Source organism: Phragmites australis, chromosome 24 (assembly GCF_958298935.1).
Source record: "Phragmites australis chromosome 24, lpPhrAust1.1, whole genome shotgun sequence".
In the NCBI taxonomy this organism is placed as follows: domain Eukaryota; kingdom Viridiplantae; phylum Streptophyta; class Magnoliopsida; order Poales; family Poaceae; genus Phragmites; species Phragmites australis.
This window is the reverse complement of record NC_084944.1, coordinates 18,169,846-18,190,055: the sequence shown is the minus strand read 5'-3', so window position 1 is coordinate 18,190,055 and position 20,210 is coordinate 18,169,846. Positions and strand designations below refer to the sequence as shown.

At 43.2% G+C, this 20,210-nt stretch overlaps 1 protein-coding gene and 1 pseudogene across 1 annotated transcript; one reads left to right on the top strand and one right to left on the bottom strand.

Moving 5' to 3' along the window:
* Nucleotides 1-1,142: 1,142 nt before the first annotated feature.
* Nucleotides 1,143-3,462, top strand: LOC133907286 (uncharacterized; annotated as a pseudogene).
* Nucleotides 3,463-3,579: 117 nt separating this feature from the next.
* Nucleotides 3,580-5,277, bottom strand: LOC133907284 (putative disease resistance protein RGA4). The gene has a single exon (XM_062349280.1). The coding sequence runs from the start codon at nt 5,225-5,227 to the stop codon at nt 3,677-3,679; it is 1,551 nt and encodes a 516-aa protein (XP_062205264.1). The 5' UTR covers nt 5,228-5,277; the 3' UTR covers nt 3,580-3,676.
* Between the last annotated feature and the right edge of the window lie 14,933 nt (nt 5,278-20,210).

The following is a 20,210-nucleotide window of genomic DNA, read 5'->3' as shown; positions in this document are numbered from 1 at the left end:
GTGGGTGTTGTCAGCTGCTAGTGGTATTTGTATGCCCTATTGGTGGTACATTTTGTTGGTTTCTGTTGATATGAGTGTGTTGATGCTGCCGATGTTGGGCATCCCTGTTGTTGGCCAATGATGGTGTGCTGAGGCCAAAGGAGAAGGAGGATGATTGGTAAGGTTCATGTTGCCCTAATGTTGGTTGACAATGGCAATTATTGCCCTATTTGTGAGGCTGTAGCTTTGTTTGATATGCTAATGGCGATATGTTTTGGCCGGTGATGATAGAGGCAAGAGGGATGTGAGATGCTTTGTTGCCATGACCGAGGATGCATGGGCTGAGGTTGAGGGATAGATGTGAAGGTTCAGAATAGCTAAGCTGATCATTGGGCTCCTAGATGTGTGACTGTTTGAGACACCAGTTGTAGCTATGCGAGATGATGTGCTCCTGGCTTTTCACTCTTTCTTCTCTGTTGCCTGAGGTAAATGATACGAGACCGATGATGCTTCGGGTTGCTTACTGGTCGATAATGTTATATTGAGATCAACTTATTTTATTTCTAACTCTGTTATATTGCTATTATTGCTATGTGTCTCTCTTTTTACAGCTATACAGGGCTCATGAGACCTTCAGTAAAGTGACCATCACATGCAGCTTAATCAGATATAGTCCATAAATGGACATAATTAACCAGAGAGCATCACAAAATCCAGGAACCAAGAGGACACAGTCGTTAGATGTAGTTCGATATGCGTGTGTATGTGGTGTATGCGATATAATCAGAAACTTGTAATTTATAAATTCAAATTAATGAATAAAGAATCAGTGCTTCATTTCCTTTATACTTTGTATGTTGTGAGTATACTGACACATCGCACTATAATGTTATTCTATGCGAAACACCGTCCAAGGCTAGTTTCTCTCGCGTGAAAAAGACAACTTTGAACTCAATTTCCAGCATTTTGGCTAAAAAAGTGAACGAATTCAACTCAAAATTTAGTTCAAAAACAACGTGTTTCAACTCAAATTCTGCGTTGCAACTAAAGTAGTAAAAGAATTCAAATCAATTTATCAAACTTTTAACTTCTGGCCGATTCATCTTTTATGCAGCATATTTGCAGAGCACCTGCTGGATCTATCATTTTTTTTCCATCTGGCAGCATATTAGCTAGGCCCAAGACACGAGCACGTCTGCACATCTTCCGTGGTGTTGGGGATACGCGCGCAGCACACGAGGTTTGCTCCTCCATCCTTCTTTGCCAATCGATTGCTCAAAACTTTCGCTTGATAAAATTTCTTTTTCTGCTCCCGAGTTCTTCTTTTCTGGTTCTGGATTCATGGCTCTATAGTTCTTGATTTCATTTCGCATCCCTTATCTGCAGCAGTGTGCTTGCACGCCATCTGTTCGACGAAACGCCTCCGAGCCCTCGACCCCATGGCGGGAAGGCCTCGCAAGCGCGGGGGGCGCGGAGACCCTGCGGGCGTCGCCGGCGACAGGCTCAGCGACCTCCGCGACGACATCATCCTCCGCGTCGTCTCCCACCTGAACGCACGCCAGGCCGTGCAGACGTGCGTCCTGGGGCGGCGCTGGCGCAACCTCTGGCGTCGCTGCCCCGCATCAATGCCGAGTTCTTCGAGTTCAACGCCAAGTCTGACACCGAAGAGCGGGACGAGGTGTTGTTCAAGAACTTCGTCGACCGATTGCTGGAGCGCCGTGACCCCGTCGCCCTGTTGGACAAGTTTTGGCTCAGGTACTCGGTGTCCGACGGCGACGACCCCCACGCTTCCGCCATGCTTTGGAGAAGAAGGCTCGGGCTCTGGAGGTTGTCGTGCTGGCTTACCCATTGGCTCTCCAACGTTTTTCTGCGCCACGGTTTCTTTGAGCAGCTCAACAGGGGTTGTTCCGCACTGGAAGATATGTTCTTGTATGACGCCATCATAATAGATCAGGAGTTCTCCTCCCAGACACTCAAGGCCTTGACCATCGATTACTCTCGGTTCTCAGATGAGTACCAGACTTCTATTTCTATTCAGAGCCTCGTTCATCTGAGCATGGAATGTCCTGCGGGCAGAGTACCTTCACTACAAAACATGACGTCACTAGTGACAGCATCAATTCGAGTCTTGGAGGAAAATGTGGTAGCCGATACGCGTCAGTTTCTCAGTGGACTTTCTGGTGTTAGAAACTTGGACTTGAATTATCCAGGAAAAAAGGTACGCTTCTTGATCTCGCTTGGTTATCAATGAATTTCCCTTGTCTTAGATAACAATGCATCTTCAGGTGTGTATCGATACGGGAAATTAGGACCTAAGCGTTGATCCTTCACAATTAAACTAGAGTCACTGCATATCCTGACAGTGTGAAGCTGTGGCTTGGTTCCTATTCCACGATGTAATTATACGACGATTCATGCTGTCTAGTGCCCACTCAGTGCAATCTAGTTCATGTGCCCAGCTCATTTTTAGATTCATGAACTTTTTTCACCTCAAATAGCTTGAATGCTGATGTGATTTCTGAATGAAACTTGGGCATTTCCCATACATTGGCACCAGGGTATTCTACTGTGAATGCAATTTATGGCAATTATTTAACTGTGATTGGCATTACTTCTTACTGTGCTTTAGTGAACTGTTGATAGTCACAATCCTAATGTTATCCATTGTTGTTTGTTCCAGCATAGCAACCTAACTTGCATGGAGCAATGATCTCCAAACTAGTGACTCCCATTGAGAAAAATAAGTATTGTGTTGTGTAATGTCGATTATTTTTGGTAACATGATTTCTGGTTGTGTCGTGGGTTTTTCACATCAACTATGTTCTAGAGCTATAGTGCTACCTGAAAGTTCTCGAGCAATCACTCAATTAGGGTAGTAATCACATAATGTTTGCGTCCTCCTTTTTGTCAGGCTTGGATGAATTAGGAATTTTTTTCTAGAAATATGGCACTGGTTTTATGTCAGTATCCTAATTATTTGGATCTTGTCCAGCTGGAGATGGACAGAGAATTGCAATGGTGTCCAAAATTCAGCAATCTTACAGATCTGACTCTTGGTCAATGGTGTCTGGGTGCAAACTTCTCTACATTGACGGTCTTCCTTCAGAACTCACCAATGCTGGAGAAGCTAACTCTCAAACTCGCAGAGGTGCATGTGTTTCAAACTCTCATACTCACCAATCTTTATTACATGAATGTTATGCACATGGGGCCGGAATGTGTAACTATCATCATATAACATGTTTTTCCTGCTACAGCATGGTCTGAGCGCATCTGCAATAATCATAGGTGAGCCAAAAGAGGGATCATTCACATGTGAGCACCTCCAAATTGTTGAAGTCACATGCGAGGAGGATAATCCCCTGCTCAACCGTGCAAGACTATTTGGTTGCAAAGGGCATAACATCTGTCCAGATTTGCATCAAATGCCCGAGCCAGATTCGGCGCGAGGAACCTGAGTTTTTCAGGTATGAGTACAGGTGAAATGTCACTGAACGCAAATTCACTTGCGGTTGCCGACAAAATCTCTAATTGTACTGTTTCACATGCTAACTGTTTTGGGAAGGTTTTGGAGGGCCTACTATCATCAAAGTTTGCCTATGCTTGACAAATTCGTGGTATACATACTTTTGCTATAGATATAAATATAAAACATCTGCTATAACATAATTACATCAGGTAGGCTTCATGTGTAATATTAGAAAGTCACTCCTCGGCGCTTCCTCCCTGATAGAGGTCTACCTTCAGGCATATCTTGAGTACAATTTGGAGCAAAGTGAACAAAAGAAGTATAAGGAGGTAACCTTGATTCCCATGACAATAGATTGAATTCTCCTTTTGGCCTAACGGAAGGATCTACGAGTAGTTCTGCAAAGGTCACCTGTGGTAGTTCCTTCTTCACTGGAACATAAGTTGTGCTTCTGCTACCAGTACAAGGTATGATGCGGAGTGGAGAAGCAGGATGCAAAGAAAAGTCTCTTAGGTCTACTTCATGACCTTGATCAAGACGTAAGTTTAGATGCTCACCATACACGGAGAGGTTCCTATCAATCACTCTTCTGCACCTGTCCAATATGCAAAGCCAGAGCTGAGCATTCAGGTTTCCTCTCAATACTTCGGCTAATGCATTTGCTGCGACAAGTGATCCTCCCATATGCAAATCCATGGCAAATTCTTCTGCTATTTGTACTAGTCGTGGATGTTCCGACGGGTTTGCACTTCCGAATGCAAGTATCTTGAAGAGGTACCAGAACTCCTCATATGACAAGGAATTAAGGAAAATTGGCCTTACTGATCCAAACCTCGCTAACCTTTCAAGTTTGCTTATTATGATTACCTTGCTTCTTCTATTCGTTCTTGTAACAAATGAATAAAATGCTTTCCAGTCCACATCATCTACTTCTGAAACAAACTCAACAACCACTAGCTGCATCCCCAATATAGCTCTTTCATGGCCGAGAACAGTCAGAAAGTTGTCTCCATTCAGATGCAAAATTGAAGAGAAGTGCGATCGCACCCTCTCATCAGCACATACATGAGCAACCAAAGTTTTCTTCCCAAACGCAAGACCACCAATGATTGGAAGGACTGCTGGTGCACCAGGTGGGTTATGATCCAACAAAAAGTTCAAGAGCTTCTGCTTTTCGGTAAGTCGACCAAACATGAAATTGTCGATGTAAAGATATGCATCGTAGGGTCTACGGGACATGCGTTCACACCCACCCAAAAGTGAAACGAACTCTGCTATGTTAGCAACAATTGTTTCTAGGCTTCCCAATGCTCCATGAACCTTAAGATTGAGGACCTTGCCCTTGTTCGTTGAATCAACAATTGTGCGAGGACGTTTGAGAGGATTGGCAGAAGAGAAGGAGAGTGAGTTGCTAACCTTGTTCATGGAACTTTCCTTGTGGAGCTGGAATTTGAAGGTATCCAGCGCATGGTAGCCTCTATACATGGCCTCCGAAAGTACCTTGAGCTGCATCAACATTCCAGAGTTTGTGATGTATCGTGCATCTGCCTCCTCCACAACGGTATGAACTCTCATCAGGAGATGTTTTAACCTCTCCACCTCCTCCTCCAAGCAAATTTTGCTCCCGTAGTACTTGTTTATGGTGAAGGAGATAATTCGGCTGACGAGTTCACCTGCAACCGCAGTTATGGCAGTTTCCATCTTCTGCAAAATCACCAGAGTGTATAGGGGGGCTAAAGAGCGAACATGAAAGCTGATAGCTGTAGATGAACTGTCCATGAATCCTAATATACATTTACTTGCTCAATTTTTCCTCCGCCACTCAGGTGTACCAAAATTATTTGACTATTGATTGGACTAAGAAAATTGACATCTTCTCCCATTTGTTTATGACAAGGACATGCCAACTACCAGAAAATGTTCTAGCATTTGGTCGATGATTCTGCAGTCTCTTTGAATATTTATTTCTTCGGATTACCGAAGTCCGTCGCATTAACACATACATATTCTTGAGATCGATTGGTCAGTATATAATACAGCTGACCTACTGTCCCAAAAGGGCTAGAGCTCATTAGTATATACAAACGCACATGTCCATTAATCTTGACATGACTTAATCAAAAGACTGACGCTATTGCAGAACACCATGTATGTGTTGGTCCATCAGTGCCAGTTCAACAGTAACCGGTACTGTTGACATATCAGTACCGGTTTTTAAACTCTCGTGCGTGAACAGTCACTGAGGAGTTAAGAACCGGTACTGATAGACACTATCAGTGCTGGTTCCATATACCAACCGATACTGATGTGGTCCTACAGTATAAAGTCCACCTTCTTCCCCAAGCGCAACCAAAGCTGTCGCAAGCCCACCAGAACAGCACCGTTCGTCATTTTTGCCATCTCTACAGTTGAAGGAATCAAGATTTGGAGGAGTCAAGTGCTCTAAGGTTAATATGATATTCTATATTCCTTTTTTAGATAGATTTACTTGGTAGATTGCTCTAGGGTTGATGCTTGGTGCTTGTTCTACAGTTTTGGATTTATAGATGCAATTGAGATATAATTTAGAAAAAGTTTGCAACTTTGTCATTGTTAGATGTATAGAGATGATCTACATTTAATTCTTAGTTGGATTTAATTGCTATATTGCTCTAGATTTGAATTTAGATGGTTGTTCTTTGGTGTTGAATTTTAGAATTAGCAAGAGCTCCATTATGATAGAAATTAGAGAAAGATCGATATTTTGTCATTGTAGATGATTTCATTGTAGATGATTTAAGGAGTAGATTAATAGTCGTATGTAAATAAACGTGGGTTGTACATTAAAATCTATAGACAATTGTAAATTTGTCACTACTAGAACCGTTATTGCCATTAAAAAATTAAAAAATAACCACTAGAACTGTTATTCGAGTGGCATCCTTGCAAAGAATAAAAAATCAAGGAGGTATTTGCAAAGTTCCCTAAAATCTAGCTCCAATTTTTTAGTATGTGGTTTGCGTATACTTTCAAAGTCTTGAATTTAAATAATAATCCAGTGGATTTTCTCTGTTCATTAATCAACATAGTCAATTGATAGAATACTGTGTTGTAGGGATGGCACGTCCACCCACGGGTCGCAATTGGACGTGGCAGCCTTTGGAAGGCGGGGTCCCCCGACCCGACCCAAGTACCGGAAGGAGATGGGTCCTCAAATAGGGATCAATCAAGATGCGAGGTAATTCAATGAATTTGTTATAGATTTTCAAAGTTTAATGATTATAAGTTGAATGTGTTTAATTATAATTATTTGCAGATGGACGAGTCATGGATGTACAAGGATCAAGGGCCAGAGTTCTTTATTGGCATTGAGGATTTTCTGAGGGATGCCGTAGTGTACAAGAAGCTAAAAAGGAAGCGTGTCGATCACTATATATGTTGTTCGTGTGTCGAATGTAAGAACGAGAAGCCGTTTTCAAACATAGAGCAGATCCGTGCACACTTGATTCGCAGGGGTTTCAAGGTTGGCTATACCCGTTGGACTGAGCACGATGAACTTGAAGATGTTGGGCGTGAAGGGCAACCAACAGTCGAAGAAGACATAAGCAACGATATGACAGCTAACAAAGACTTTGATATGTCGGCATTTGAAGATACTTTTGTCGAGAACGATGGAGGTGACACTTTTGTCGGCAACAATGAAGACGGCTTAGAGCAAATGTTGTGTGATAGGGAGAGGGACTTCACCAGTGAAAGATAACATCAAAAGTTCCAGCGCATGATAGATGACTCTAAAACACCAGTTTACCCGAACTGTAAAGATGAGCACAGCAAGTTGCATGTGGTGCTGGCACTGATGCAAATGAAGGCTAGCAATGGTTGGGCCGATAATGACTTCAATGAATTGTTAGAATTCTTGAGGGAATTGCTTCTAAGGGGGAACGTGTTGCCTAAAAATATGTACCATGCCAAGCAGGTTGTCTGCCTATTGGGATTGGAAGTAGAGAAAATACATGCATGTGGAAATGATTGCATGTTGTTGCCTGCGTGATGTAAAAATTCTGATTGGTTACTCCTCCAACATCAGGAGCTTAGTAAACATGAAAGATAAGAAGTTAGTTGTCATGAAGTCTCATGATTGTCACATGATGATGACGTAGATGCTTCCAGTTGCAATTAGAGGTATTCTGCCGGATAAGGTCCGAGACGCAATCATAAAGTTGTGTTTGTTCTTCAACGCAATTTCATAGAAGGTTATTGATCCGAACAAACTAGCAAAGCTGCAGGAAGACGTGGTCCATACTATATGTCAGTTTGAGACTATTTTCCCTCCGACATTTTTTGATATAATGCACCATCTAATAGTTCACATTGTGGGTGAGATAAAGAGCCTTCGTCCTGTGTTTCTGCATCAGATGTATCCTTTTGAAAGGATTATGGGGGTTCTAAAGAAATATGTTCGTAACCGAGGTCACCCAGAAGGTTACATTGCCCAAGGGTGGAGTACGGAGGAGGTCATTGAGTTTTGCATTGACTACATGAAACTGAACGCAATTGGTATGTCTATATCTCGCTTTGAGGGAAGGCTAAAGGGGAAAGGGAAGATAAGTCATACTTCAATCTATATCAAACATCATGTTTCATTCACTAAAGCACACTTTGCAGTTCTGCAACAGCCACTTGTAGTGAGCCCGTATGTTAATATGCATGTGAGCATACTACGCTCCACAAATCCAGCGAAATTAGATGATTGGATCGCAAGAAAGCATAGAGATAATTTTGGTAATTGGTTACATCAACACATGATGGGTAAGGATACCGATGATGCTCTGTTGGAACTACTGTCTAATGGCCCATCAACTACGATTTGCACATTCCAAGCATACGAGATCAATGGCTATACATTTTATACGAAAGCACAAGACAACAAGAGAACTAATCAAAATAGCAGTGTCCGTATTGATGCCTACAACCGCGCTGGCAACAGGGAGACCTACTATGGATTCATAGAGGAGATTTGGGAGCTTAAATATGGCGAGTTGATGGTCCCTCTGTTTCGGTGCCAATGGGTGAGACTCCTAGGGGGAGTCAAGGTTCACAAGTATGGTATGACTACCGTGGATCTCAAACTCGTCGGATACAGAGAACAACCATTTGTGCTTACCAAGGATATTGCACAAGTCTTATATGTAAAGGATCCGGACCCAGCTAACAAGGAGGAGTGTCATGTGGTTCTTCAAGGAAAACGAAAGATTGTGGGTGTTGAGGATGCTGTCGACGAAGAAGACTGCAACAAATTTGATGACCTGCCTCCTTTTGGAGAGAATGTCGAACTTCCTCTCATTGATGACACTGAGGAAGCTTCCTACATACACGGCGACCATAACGAAGCATTAATCGTTTAATGAAAACAGCTTTCATGTATTTGGCGACCGTAACAAGGAGTAACTTTTTGAAAGTTCATATCTGAGTGTCGGACCAGGCGATCGGGCTTATGTGACACCACACTTTTCTCTTGTTGGAAATCTGAACTATTAAGTTTGTGTATGTTTGATTTGGTTAAAATTTAAATTTAGTGCACATTTCATGCATGCAAGTATTCATTACTTTTTGTATGTACTTTGACACTACAAGTATCGTGCACCAATTTCACACAAAACCCGATTTCCGTTATATCGTGCATTTCATGCATGCAAGTATTCATTAATATTACAAATTTAAAATATACGAAATCAACTTTGACATTAATATTACAAATGTGAATTGGTTAGAATTCAAATTGGATTAAAAGGAGAAAATCAAATGAAGAGCTAAAAATCACAAAGTTAACCAAGAATCAGTGGTTCCAACCACGAACCAGCACTGATAGTGTCTATCACTGCCGGTTCTTAACTCCTCAGTGGTTGTTCACATGCAGGAGTTTAAGAACCGGCACTGATGGACTGGCATATATGTGGTGTTCTGTAGTAGTGCACCCAGCTCACACTTACATCATCGCGTAAAATCTTGACCTTGTAGTTTGTGGCACTTTTTGGCTTTAAAGTCCAAGTTCAAAGTCTTCGTTCCCATATAAAACCCCTATGTGATGTATGCAGCTAGCTGCCCCAAATTAAGTAATGCTTAGCATCTTTCTAGTAGTCTTAAATTGAGCACGCTATATACACTTCTACATACACATACAACATTCATTTCTCCTCCATGAACATAAATCTTTATGGAGATAGCTATATCTGCCATTTCAGGCGAAATACTCAGTCGATTCATATCCTTCCTGATCAAGAAACACACAGACAAGGCATGTCTTGAAGAGACATGAGTTCAAAGTCGATTGGTGGAGTTTCTATATTGATGATCCAAAGGCTCCGAACAGAACAGATCAAGAACCCTCACAACCACTACATCACTACTCCGTTGTTATCAACCGTGCTAAGATGTGGTTGACCTCACCAAGAAAGTTTGTCCTGCAAGTGAATCGAGAACACAAGAAAGAACAGGTAGATGCAATCTGAATATTGCTAATTACCAATGAAGTACTCGAGTTGGGGTTCAACAGAACGATAAACGGCGAAACTGTTTAAAACAGAATAATCTAAGCTAAACTCAAGCCTAAACTACGATGGCTACTATGTATTTATAAGGGGAATGTGAGGAGGCCTACCTAGGGTTGTGTAGCCATAGAAAGAGGCATACACAACCTGGACTCTGACCCCAACACAATTACATGACCCAATAGGGTTCAAAACAGTAGCACAATACCTTATTTCTTTGCCTCTGACTAAACTATAAGGAATATTTGGTCAAGCTCATATCCATTATAAAGGGCTCATCATAAGCTTTCCAAAATGTCCAACATTGCCTAAAACGTAATTCGTATGCGAGAGTTATGCCCGTTTTCCTGACGCGCTGTCGTGGAATTCGACCACGACTACGACTAGAGCTCAGCCTCGAGTCCGAGTAGACTTAGCCTTCGAGGGGTGACATCCGGGTAAGGTTGTGATGCTTCTCTCATGTTTCTAAGCAATAAAACATCAGAAGAATTTAGTAGTAATCCATCCAAGAAAGCATGAACGGCAAGGAACGAGTTCACTTGGTGGTCTAATTTTCATGCACATGCTCTTGTAATTGGACCTTGTATGATTTGAGGATTATTAGCAGTATTGATCTTATCCGAAGGAGCCATGGGCTCATAAACACCATAACTCATGTCAATGAGGAAGATGTGCTAACAAAGCCTTAGCAAGCTCAGGCGGCATTCCGTAGAGCATGCACCTCACTTGGAAGGACAAGGGTCAGGATAACTTACCTAAACTGTAAGGTCGTGCCGTAGAGCGACAAAAACTTCTTATGGGAAAAAAATCAAAACCTAATTTGAATTCCCTGAAGGATGCTCGTTGGAGGGCATGGAAAGACAGGCAAAGCCAGGATGGGCAAGGCGTGGAAGACCTTCAAGAGTGAGTTTATGTGAAGTAGCATCATGTCCCCAATAATATTACTTATGAGTACCTGGTGGATCAATAGACAAAGTTTGTGGCGAGGTGCCAGTCTGAGGAATTTCAGCATCAGGGTCGAGCTAACAAGGCACACCAGTCATGCAACACGCACACCCACAGGCTCAACACCAATGGGTACGCACGCAAAGACCCAGGAGGATGAGTAGACAAAACAGGAGAACCAGTCCTCACCATTTTCCCAGATCCTAGAGTGGCGGGCCTGAAACTGGCTCTGAAGAACGGCCATATGCTCGTTCGATGGTTCCGCCACCTTCCAGAAGCCAGAAACCGAGCAAGTGGCTCAAAAGATCCTGCAACTTTCAGAAGAATGCACTTAAGGATCATTCCAGCCATCTCACGAAAAAGACATACTAACATTGGCTCTAGGAAACAAAGAGGACACGACTCGCACACGTGGCATAGGTATTTTCATCTCATGGAAGTTGGGATTCCCTGACGATGCCGATTCATATAGAAGCCGAAGGAGAAATAAAACTGAGCGCGAAGCAGCCAAGCGTGAACATATGAGAATGGAGATTGTCATTTAGGTTGAAGCAAGGATGAAAGAAAAGATGGATATGCTTGAAGAAAGGATGGAACAACTGGTAGAGGAGCGAGTACGGGCTATAAGGCAGCAGGATGTAGCCACGACACTTAAATCTCTACCGGCTCGATGCCGGAGTAGCTGCGCATCTACACAACTTAGCATTCCAAATAACATGCTCAATCAACATAGCTTCCCTATTGGTGGATTTGAAGGTGACCCCCTCCCCCCCCCCCGGTCGACAGCATTCCAAAAGAGGTCCCTAGTGAGAGATATCTCATCGACGACATAGAGGCGGCCACCAAGTGCAAGCTCGTACTATCCACCACTGTTGGCTCCGATAACATCATTGAGGTTGGCATGGGCTTGGTGTTCCCATGTGACGAAGAACAGACAATTCACGGAGTCCTGCTACAGTCTGGTTACGCTAGGGTGTCAGTGTACATGGTATATGAGAATTGCGCATCCCTCTCACTTCCTATTCCCCCAAAGGATGACATCAGGACACTTGGGGAGGCCATCCACTCCTTTATCCAGTGGTAGAAGAAGTTCATAATACTAGTTGCCCCTCTACCGCCTTCACAGCCTCAACAATTGCCGTATCTAGTACGCGATGGTAGTGACTTCTCTTTTCGTCGTGCTCCACTAAAGGTCAAATCTTCTTTTGCACCACATGAGCAACATCAATTATCTAGCAAATTTGGCTGACAGTCCGCCAAAATGGCACCTCTCGTAAAGCGCAGATCCAGTAAACAGGTGGACAAGAGTAAGAAGGTAGAAGAAGAACCTCTGTCAAACACCTATGTGACAGGCCAGCTGTTACTAAGCAAGAAAGCATTAGAGCATTTGGGTTGGGCAAGTATGATTCTACACGAGCTATACATGAAGAGGATACATGAGGAGAAACATCTTTCTCCTCATGGTTTCAGTGCCAAGTACCAGTGGAAACATTTTCTAAAACCAGCTGGAACCTTCCTCGTGACCTTTGAGGATTTATTCCTCCTCTACTGTTGTGACATGTTGGACGTCGGTCTAATGAGATACTGGACACTATAAGTGTTATTAATTACAGTCTATGCTTAATGAACTGTCTAACTCATTGATACGCTCATTCATCTACATTACTCTTATGTGTAGATATATAATTCAAGAAGCTGGGAGAGAGAATCTGAGAATTGGATTCCTCGACCCACAGGTTGTATGTGGGTCAACGATCACTTGGTCTCTGGGGGAGGTTGAGAAATACGTCGCGGAGGACATGCTAGCTCTTTGTGGAATGAAGGGCCATATTCTTCTACCGTACAACTACAAAGACCATTGGATGCTAGTTTGTATCTATACACACAATCAACACTACATATACTTCGACCCCAGGAACTATGACAAAGAGAGGTATTCAGATCTGACAGACTTGCTGACAAGGGCATTCAAGAAGTATGTTTCGATGGGCAGTCTTGTACGAAGAGATAAACCCTCGGCGACCCACCAACATCAATTTCCAATAATAATTTCTCCACAGCACATCAATTTACTGTATAATATGTATTCCATATAACTAAATTTACCATGCACAAATTTCTGTAGTGTCACAAGAAGCCGCATGGCACCCAGAATTCACCATTTTGGGTCAAATTCTTGTAAGGAGTATCAACTTGTTTTAACGCTTTGTATAATGATTTCACCTAGAATTGACCATTTTGAGTCAAATTCCAATTAAACTCATCTCACTCATTAGAGATATTGATATTGTTTAAAATCTCCACCATCTCATGTAAAGCTAACAACCGAGCTCCTTCTAGGGTCCACCGGAAAGAGAGGTTCTCTTGGGGAGATTGTATCATCTCAGCTACAATTTCTATTTATGATGGGCTATGTTATACAAACTAGGATATTGTTCACACAAAGGGGGGTCTCTTAGCCACCTGTCTTTCTAGAATCTGATTTGTGATCCGTCCTTTATGGCAAAAGTCCCAAAACAGAATAGTTGACGTTTTACTTTCATAAGCCTAGCCCAAAATTGGGAGTCTCTAGGTTTCCACATAGCCTGGGATAAAGCTTTTGCCCCTAAGTATTTATTTATTATCAACTCTTGCCATTTGCCCTCCTCGTTAAGGAGTTTAAACAACCATTTGCAGAGTTGAGATATGTTTTGCACCTCGAGGTCTATGATCCCTAAATCCTCTTGATCTTTGGGTTGGCATATGGTCCTCCACTTCTTTCTATGTCTCTCACTTTTCCTAATTTTGTTAATCTAACCTTTTAAGTACACCTTGAGGAATTTGGAAGATGGTCATCATATACATGGGTAGGCCAGAGAGGACTGAGTTAATAAGAACTAGTCTATCTCCTGAAGATAGATGTTTGCCTATCCAGCCAGATAGTCTCTTCATAAACATTTCCTCTACTCCTTTCCAGTCTACATTTTTTAACTTCCTATAATGAATTGGAATTCCTAAACACTTGGTAGGCATGGTACCAAAATGATCCAAAATGAGAATTGTATCATCCGCGTATTGGAAAATGGAGAGACCATCCTCAATAAGGTGTGGTACCACTCCAGAGATTTGGCCTACTGCTTTCGCCCTTCCAATGAAGATAGGCAGCATATTGGCCATGATATAAAAAGGAGCAGTGAGATGGGGTCTCCTTGGCGAACTGCTTTCTTAGTTTGAAAGAAAAGACCAATATTGTCGTTTACCTTAATAGCCACACTACCCCTGAGATGATCTTTTTTTATCCAATAACACCATTTAGAGGAGAACCCTTTCATCCAAAGTGTATGGAGAAGGAATGGCCATTAGACCTTGTCATCTCGTGGATTGTTCCATGAAGATTTACTACCCCTTCAAGAATGTTTCACGCCTACATAAAGGTTGTTTGGGTAGGTCAGATTATGTTATCTGCTACCCTATTCATTCCATTAGTTAGGACCTTTCTGAAGATTTTGAAGCTAACATTCAGCAAACATATAGGACGATATTACCGGATGCTATTTGCCTCTTTGGATTTTGGTAATAGGGAGATGGTTCCAAAATTGAGGTTGTAGATTAGCAGTTGATCCGAGTGTAGATCATGGAACATAGTCATAAGGTCTTCCATAATGATATTCCAAAACGACTGGTAGAATTCAGCCAGAAAGTCATCGGATCCCGGTGCTTTATTATGCTCCATTTGGAACACCGCATTCCTAACCTCTTTTTCAGTGAAAGGTGCTATAAGGAGATCATTTTCGATATCAAACACCTGGGGGATACCATTTCTTCTCAATCTATAATCGTGAAGTTAGTATCCCCAAGCGGACCAAATTTTTTTTTATAGTATTTGGTGATGTAATGCCAAAGCTGTGTCTCACCTTCTATAGTGCCTTCTTCTTGCTCAAGGCTAAAAATGTGATGTTTTCTATGGCGGCCATTTGCCCACATATGAAAGAACTCTGTGTTATCACCCCCCAATTTTACATGGTTTATTTTTGCCCTTTGGTACTATCTTACCTCTTCTTCTCTGAGGAGTTTAATTAATTGCCTGTTCCATTGATTTTTCAAATTAATTTTGAGAATGGTCAGGTCTCTCTCCTTGGCTGCTTTGTCGAGCTCATTAATATTTTTAAGGAGTATTTTCTTTTGAAACTTATATGTTCCAGAGGTGTGCACCGCCCATCCTCTTAGGTGCCTTCTCATACAGCTGAGCTTATTATTCCAGCTTTGAGATGATGGTCAGATTATGTATATCTTGTTCCAAACCTCCATAACCCATTCGTGAAAGCCCCCCCCCCCCCCCCCGGGACAACCAACCTAATTCAAACCTAAAGGGAGCATGGCTCCCTAGGTGAATGTTTTTGCCCGTATTGATTAGAAGAGGAGCATGATCAGAGATCTCAGTTCTCTCCAGTGTGCAGACCGACACAAGGGGGAACCTTTACTTCCATTCTGTGCTCATCAGCACCCGGTCGAGTTTTTCAAAGGTTGGTTTATGGTGATGACTGGCCCAAGTGAATTGACGCCCAGAGAGCTGGATTTCTTGGAGATCCAAGATATCAATGACTGCATTGAATAGAAAAGGTCATCTATTATTAAATCTATCATTGTTCTTTTCATTGTTAAACCTCATAATATTGAAGTCCCCACCTAGAAGAATAGGGTGGGGCTAATTGTTACACGAGTTTACAGTTTCTATAAGAAAGTCAGCTTTGAGAGCTGTCTGAGCAGGTCCATAGACTGACATTAGGGTCCATTTGAATTTATCTGCTTTGTTTTGAATATGGAATTTAATGAAGAATCCCCTGACAGTTCTATTCAGAACTTCATAAAATTCAGGGTTGATCCCAAGAATTTAATGAAGAATTCCACCAGATCTACCCGCGGTGGTCGGCAGCCCCAGGTAAACTCCAAACGTCCTAACAGTCGGTTAAGGAGTCCCAAATTGGTGTCCTGCTTCCCCGTTTCCTACAGGGAAAGGAAATCAATGTTGTGTTCTCGAACGCATTCTGCAATAAAGCAAATCTTAGCCAAGTCCCGAGGACCTTTATTGTTCTAAAGATTCCTTTCATAACGGTTTTATTTTTGTTTTTAATTTTCTTCCGTGATTGAGAGTCCTTCCTTTGGAAAGCGACCTCTTTTTGTTTTTGGGATTCAACTTAGATCTTTGAGGGATGATCTCATGGGTGCAGCATCTGCTCCCAAGGTTCACCTCTTCTAAGTCTATTTTTGTATTATTAAACACTAACCGGGTAAGAAAGGTGTCATATTCCGCTCACTCTTTTCCATCCTCGCTAGATCATGCCTCATCCATTGCATTAGTAGCATTCTAAGCATTGTTCTTAGAAATGAAATACATATGTCTGAGTCTATTTATAGAAACCCCTACTTCTGTCTTATTAGAACCCAAAGAAATTCCCAAACTACTAATGTTTGAAAGAATCAATTAGTCTGAGCAGGAGATAAAGCAAAGTTTTTTGGGGATTTGAGTACATGTATGGACGTTGGGGCTAACGGTCTTTGTGTCTTGTAAGCAAGAGCCGGTGGTGTACTGCATGCTGACGGATCTAGATTTCTGGCCACCGCACATCTCATAGCGTGAGCCAGCATACCCTCGTCGGTTGCCGAAGATCAGTCCACCGAGGATACCCTGTTGGAGCACGTGCTCTGACATAGACTAGCTGGGGTAAACTCCGCTACAACTGGGCACCCGGAATCATCTACAGAACCTTGTCCAGAAATATCCTAGTAAGATCTTATTATGTTATTCATCTAATAATTTAATAGCTAAACTGAAGAGGAGAGAGTGAGTAGACACGTATTATCACAAAAGAGAGAGTCTTTTATAGGATCGAGTCTTATAAAATTTCTTTCGCTGAAGCCACCCTCTATGATCCTAGTGCCAGGATCCGCGCGTTGGGAGACCACTGAAAGGTCTCTGCCTATCGCCTTGCTTGCCAGCACGAACAGCGGCCGCGCCTCCGGCACAAACAGCAGCATTGCCACATGCACGAACAGCGGACACACTACCGGCACGCACAGCTGCAGCACCATCGGCACGATCAGCATCCGCGCCACCGGCACAAATAGCGGCTACACCGCCGGCACGAACAGCAGCAGCGCCACCGCCATGATCAGTATCCACGCCGTCGTCATGAACAGCAGCGCATCGCCACCTGCACTAACAGTGGCCGCGCTACCGACACGCACAGCTGCAGCGCCACCGGCACGATCAGCGTCTGCACCACCGGCATGAATAGCAGCATCGCCACCTGCACTAACTGCGGCCGCGCTTCCGGCACGCACGGCTGCAGTGCCACCGGCACGATACGATCAGCGTCTGCACCACCGGCATGAATAGCAGCATCGCCACCTGCACTAACTGCGGCCGCGCTACCGGCACGCACAGCTGCAGCGCCACCAGCACGATCAGCGGCCACGCCACTGGCACAAACAGCGGAAACGCGACCCAGCTTCTTCTGAGACTCTATTGGGGATGCAGCCGAGGCGCAACCATCCGCAATGCTCATCGCATCAGCCAAAAGAGATGATGGAGTCTTCGCGACTCGTGAAGAAAAACACTCCTGAACATGCTTGTTGAAAGGTGTCACTGCAATGAACTGAGGTTCCCCGTCGAGACCCCTACAGTGATAGATATCCGGCAGGGATTTCAATTTTGGTTACAATTTTTTTGTTCACTGGCAAAATTTTGATCATTTTTCGTCCTCTGCTCGGTGGGTCCCACATGTTAGTGAAAGAATTTTTTTAAAAAAAATATTTCATTCCCCTCCAAAATTACCGAATTTTAGCAAAAATTTAATCCCTGACATCCACCACTCCAATGGTCCCAGACGGTGCCACCTGCATATTGTCAGATTTTTTTTCTGATTGTGAACTACTTTTTGGATCGGCATTTTTTTGTTTTTTGTTGCATTGATCATCTAGCTGATCTTGCTTTTCTTCATCCTCCAGAAGGTCATCATCACCACAGTCTTGATCAGACTATGGCGGAGGAGGGGTTGGACCATCCTCGAGCCGAAAGCTTCGGTCTTCATGAGTAAAATTAATATCATACCTTGAGACACCACCCATCATAGCAACTTGGATACGAACGATGCCTCTCCGCCTAAGACATTGCATATCAATCTCCTATTGAGCATCTAGAATTCTACCGAATGCCCAAATAATGTCACAGCATAGACGGGACATCTGAGACATGTACCCACACCCTATCCAACTAGAAATAAGGTGTTGGTTCATCTGTCATCGTTCATTCGCTGATCAAAATAGTTGCATCATGGACTTTCAAATGAAAGTCAATGTCCATCTTGCGAAGCTCTTCCATTAATGGAAAATCCATAAGAAAACCATCGCCTCCTTTTGAGATGTTTCTCATTTACGGTCTAGACGGGTGAGACATTGTAACTCTGATTGAACAACCTCAGCCGTTAGTCAAGCTCCTGTGATTTTGATCAAGGCAGTAGGAGCCACTAACGATGTGACTTGCTTACCGATGAGCGGTGGAATTTGCAGGAACCCCAGTTTGCTCATGCAAAGACCAAATAGAGAGGCATTCGGCTTGGAATACTTGAGTGTAGAACACCTCGCTTGCAAATGGTCATCTTTTTTGTCGCATATGACAGAGTATAGCGCTACTGTGCACACATCCTGAGTATGACCTTTCGTCTTGCACCTGAAACAGTAGGACACTTCTTTCACCTTCGGCTTCAAGACATTGTCGTCAGAATCCAGTTTACAAGTAGCAGACAGAAAAGATTGGCGTGGACCGGTGCCCGAGTGCTGTGAAGAGGAGATCCTTGATTGGAGGGATTTGAGGTCTACTATTTCTCGGTTGCAACTCCCTCTGCTTCGGAACTTTAGAAGACTTGGAGACGATTGCGTCCTTCAATTTCGGTGAATTTACCACATTCAAAATCGAATGGGTCTTTCGTCCCGGCCAAAAGCTCCATCCTCGATCTCTGAAGCGGAGATCTTTAGTGACCGCATCCCCTCAATGTTGCCGGAGGTGAGATCTGTTGAAATATATGCTATAAAATGAGCATGTATATTATTCCAATCGTATAAATACAGTAACTGAAAAGAGAGCCATCTATACACATAGTAGAATAAATGTACATCTGAAAAAGGACAGTAGAAATACCTATCATGTGTATCTTAAACAGCTTGATTTCAGAATATAGCATATGAGCAAGTACTCCAAAGGATGACAGCACATATGAAAAAGAAAACTTTATTGCTCTCAGATTTAAGTCAAACAATTGACCCCAAGACTTAGAAGTCTTGCCCCCTAATTGTTCTAATGATCTCATCAATGATTGGGCTATTACTAAGATCTCAAGTAGTAATTAGAGCTTTGACAGATAATCAATTTTTAGCACTGGACAGTGATATTAGAGTAATAGAGGGTCTGAAAACTGAATTTCTATGTCACTGTTGTTCTCACATGTATACAGAAATTAAACATGTATATACAATGACCAAAATTCAGTGACATAAGCCTTCTCCGAACATATGAAATTATGAGTTCAGAACTGAAGCAAGGAGACCACAGCCACTGAACAGAAGGAACACTATCTGAACACATATGATATTCAGAACAGGATTACAACCAGAACCGAACAGCTCACATATCCAGTGCATCACAAGTCTAAACACTATTGTACTCAGCTAATAGCCCAATCTTATATCATTCACAATCATCACAGAGCATAGTGCTGACCAGAAGGAGGAGAAGAGGATACTCACAGCGAAATTCGACCAAAATCGAAAAGAAGGGAGGCTAGGCACGGCTCGAACGCCGCTGTCCCAGAAAACCTAGCACCCGCCGTTGCCGGCGACGTGAAGGAGATCGGAGATACAAAGCCAACAGCTCTGCAATCGGCACGAGCTGGCGAGCCTAAGCGATGCAGCTCCGGGTTCCAACAGGAGGAACACCGTCGGCCGTCACCACCGAGCGCGAAACACTCGGTCCAGCAAGCAACAGCCAACCCAAGAACAGAGAGATGCAAGTCACTTCCTTTTCCTCTTTCTATCTCTTTTCTCCCATCGTTTTGAGAGGAAATCAGCCCCCAAATTTATACGAGAGACTCACCTGGCTCCCATACCCGGATGAGCGCTGCTCTCCCTCAAAACCCGGCCTCAATCCACCCCCCCCCCCTCTCCTCATCTCGCACGCCTCAGATAGAAGCGACGCCCAGGAGAATCGGAAATCCCCAACAGAAGCCGCCGCCACACTCTCCCGGGAGAGCACGGGG

Coding starts and splice junctions, on each gene's coding strand:
- LOC133907284 (XM_062349280.1), bottom strand. CDS start 5,227: ATGGACAGTTCATCTACAGCTATCAGCTTTCATGTTCGCTCTTTAGCC.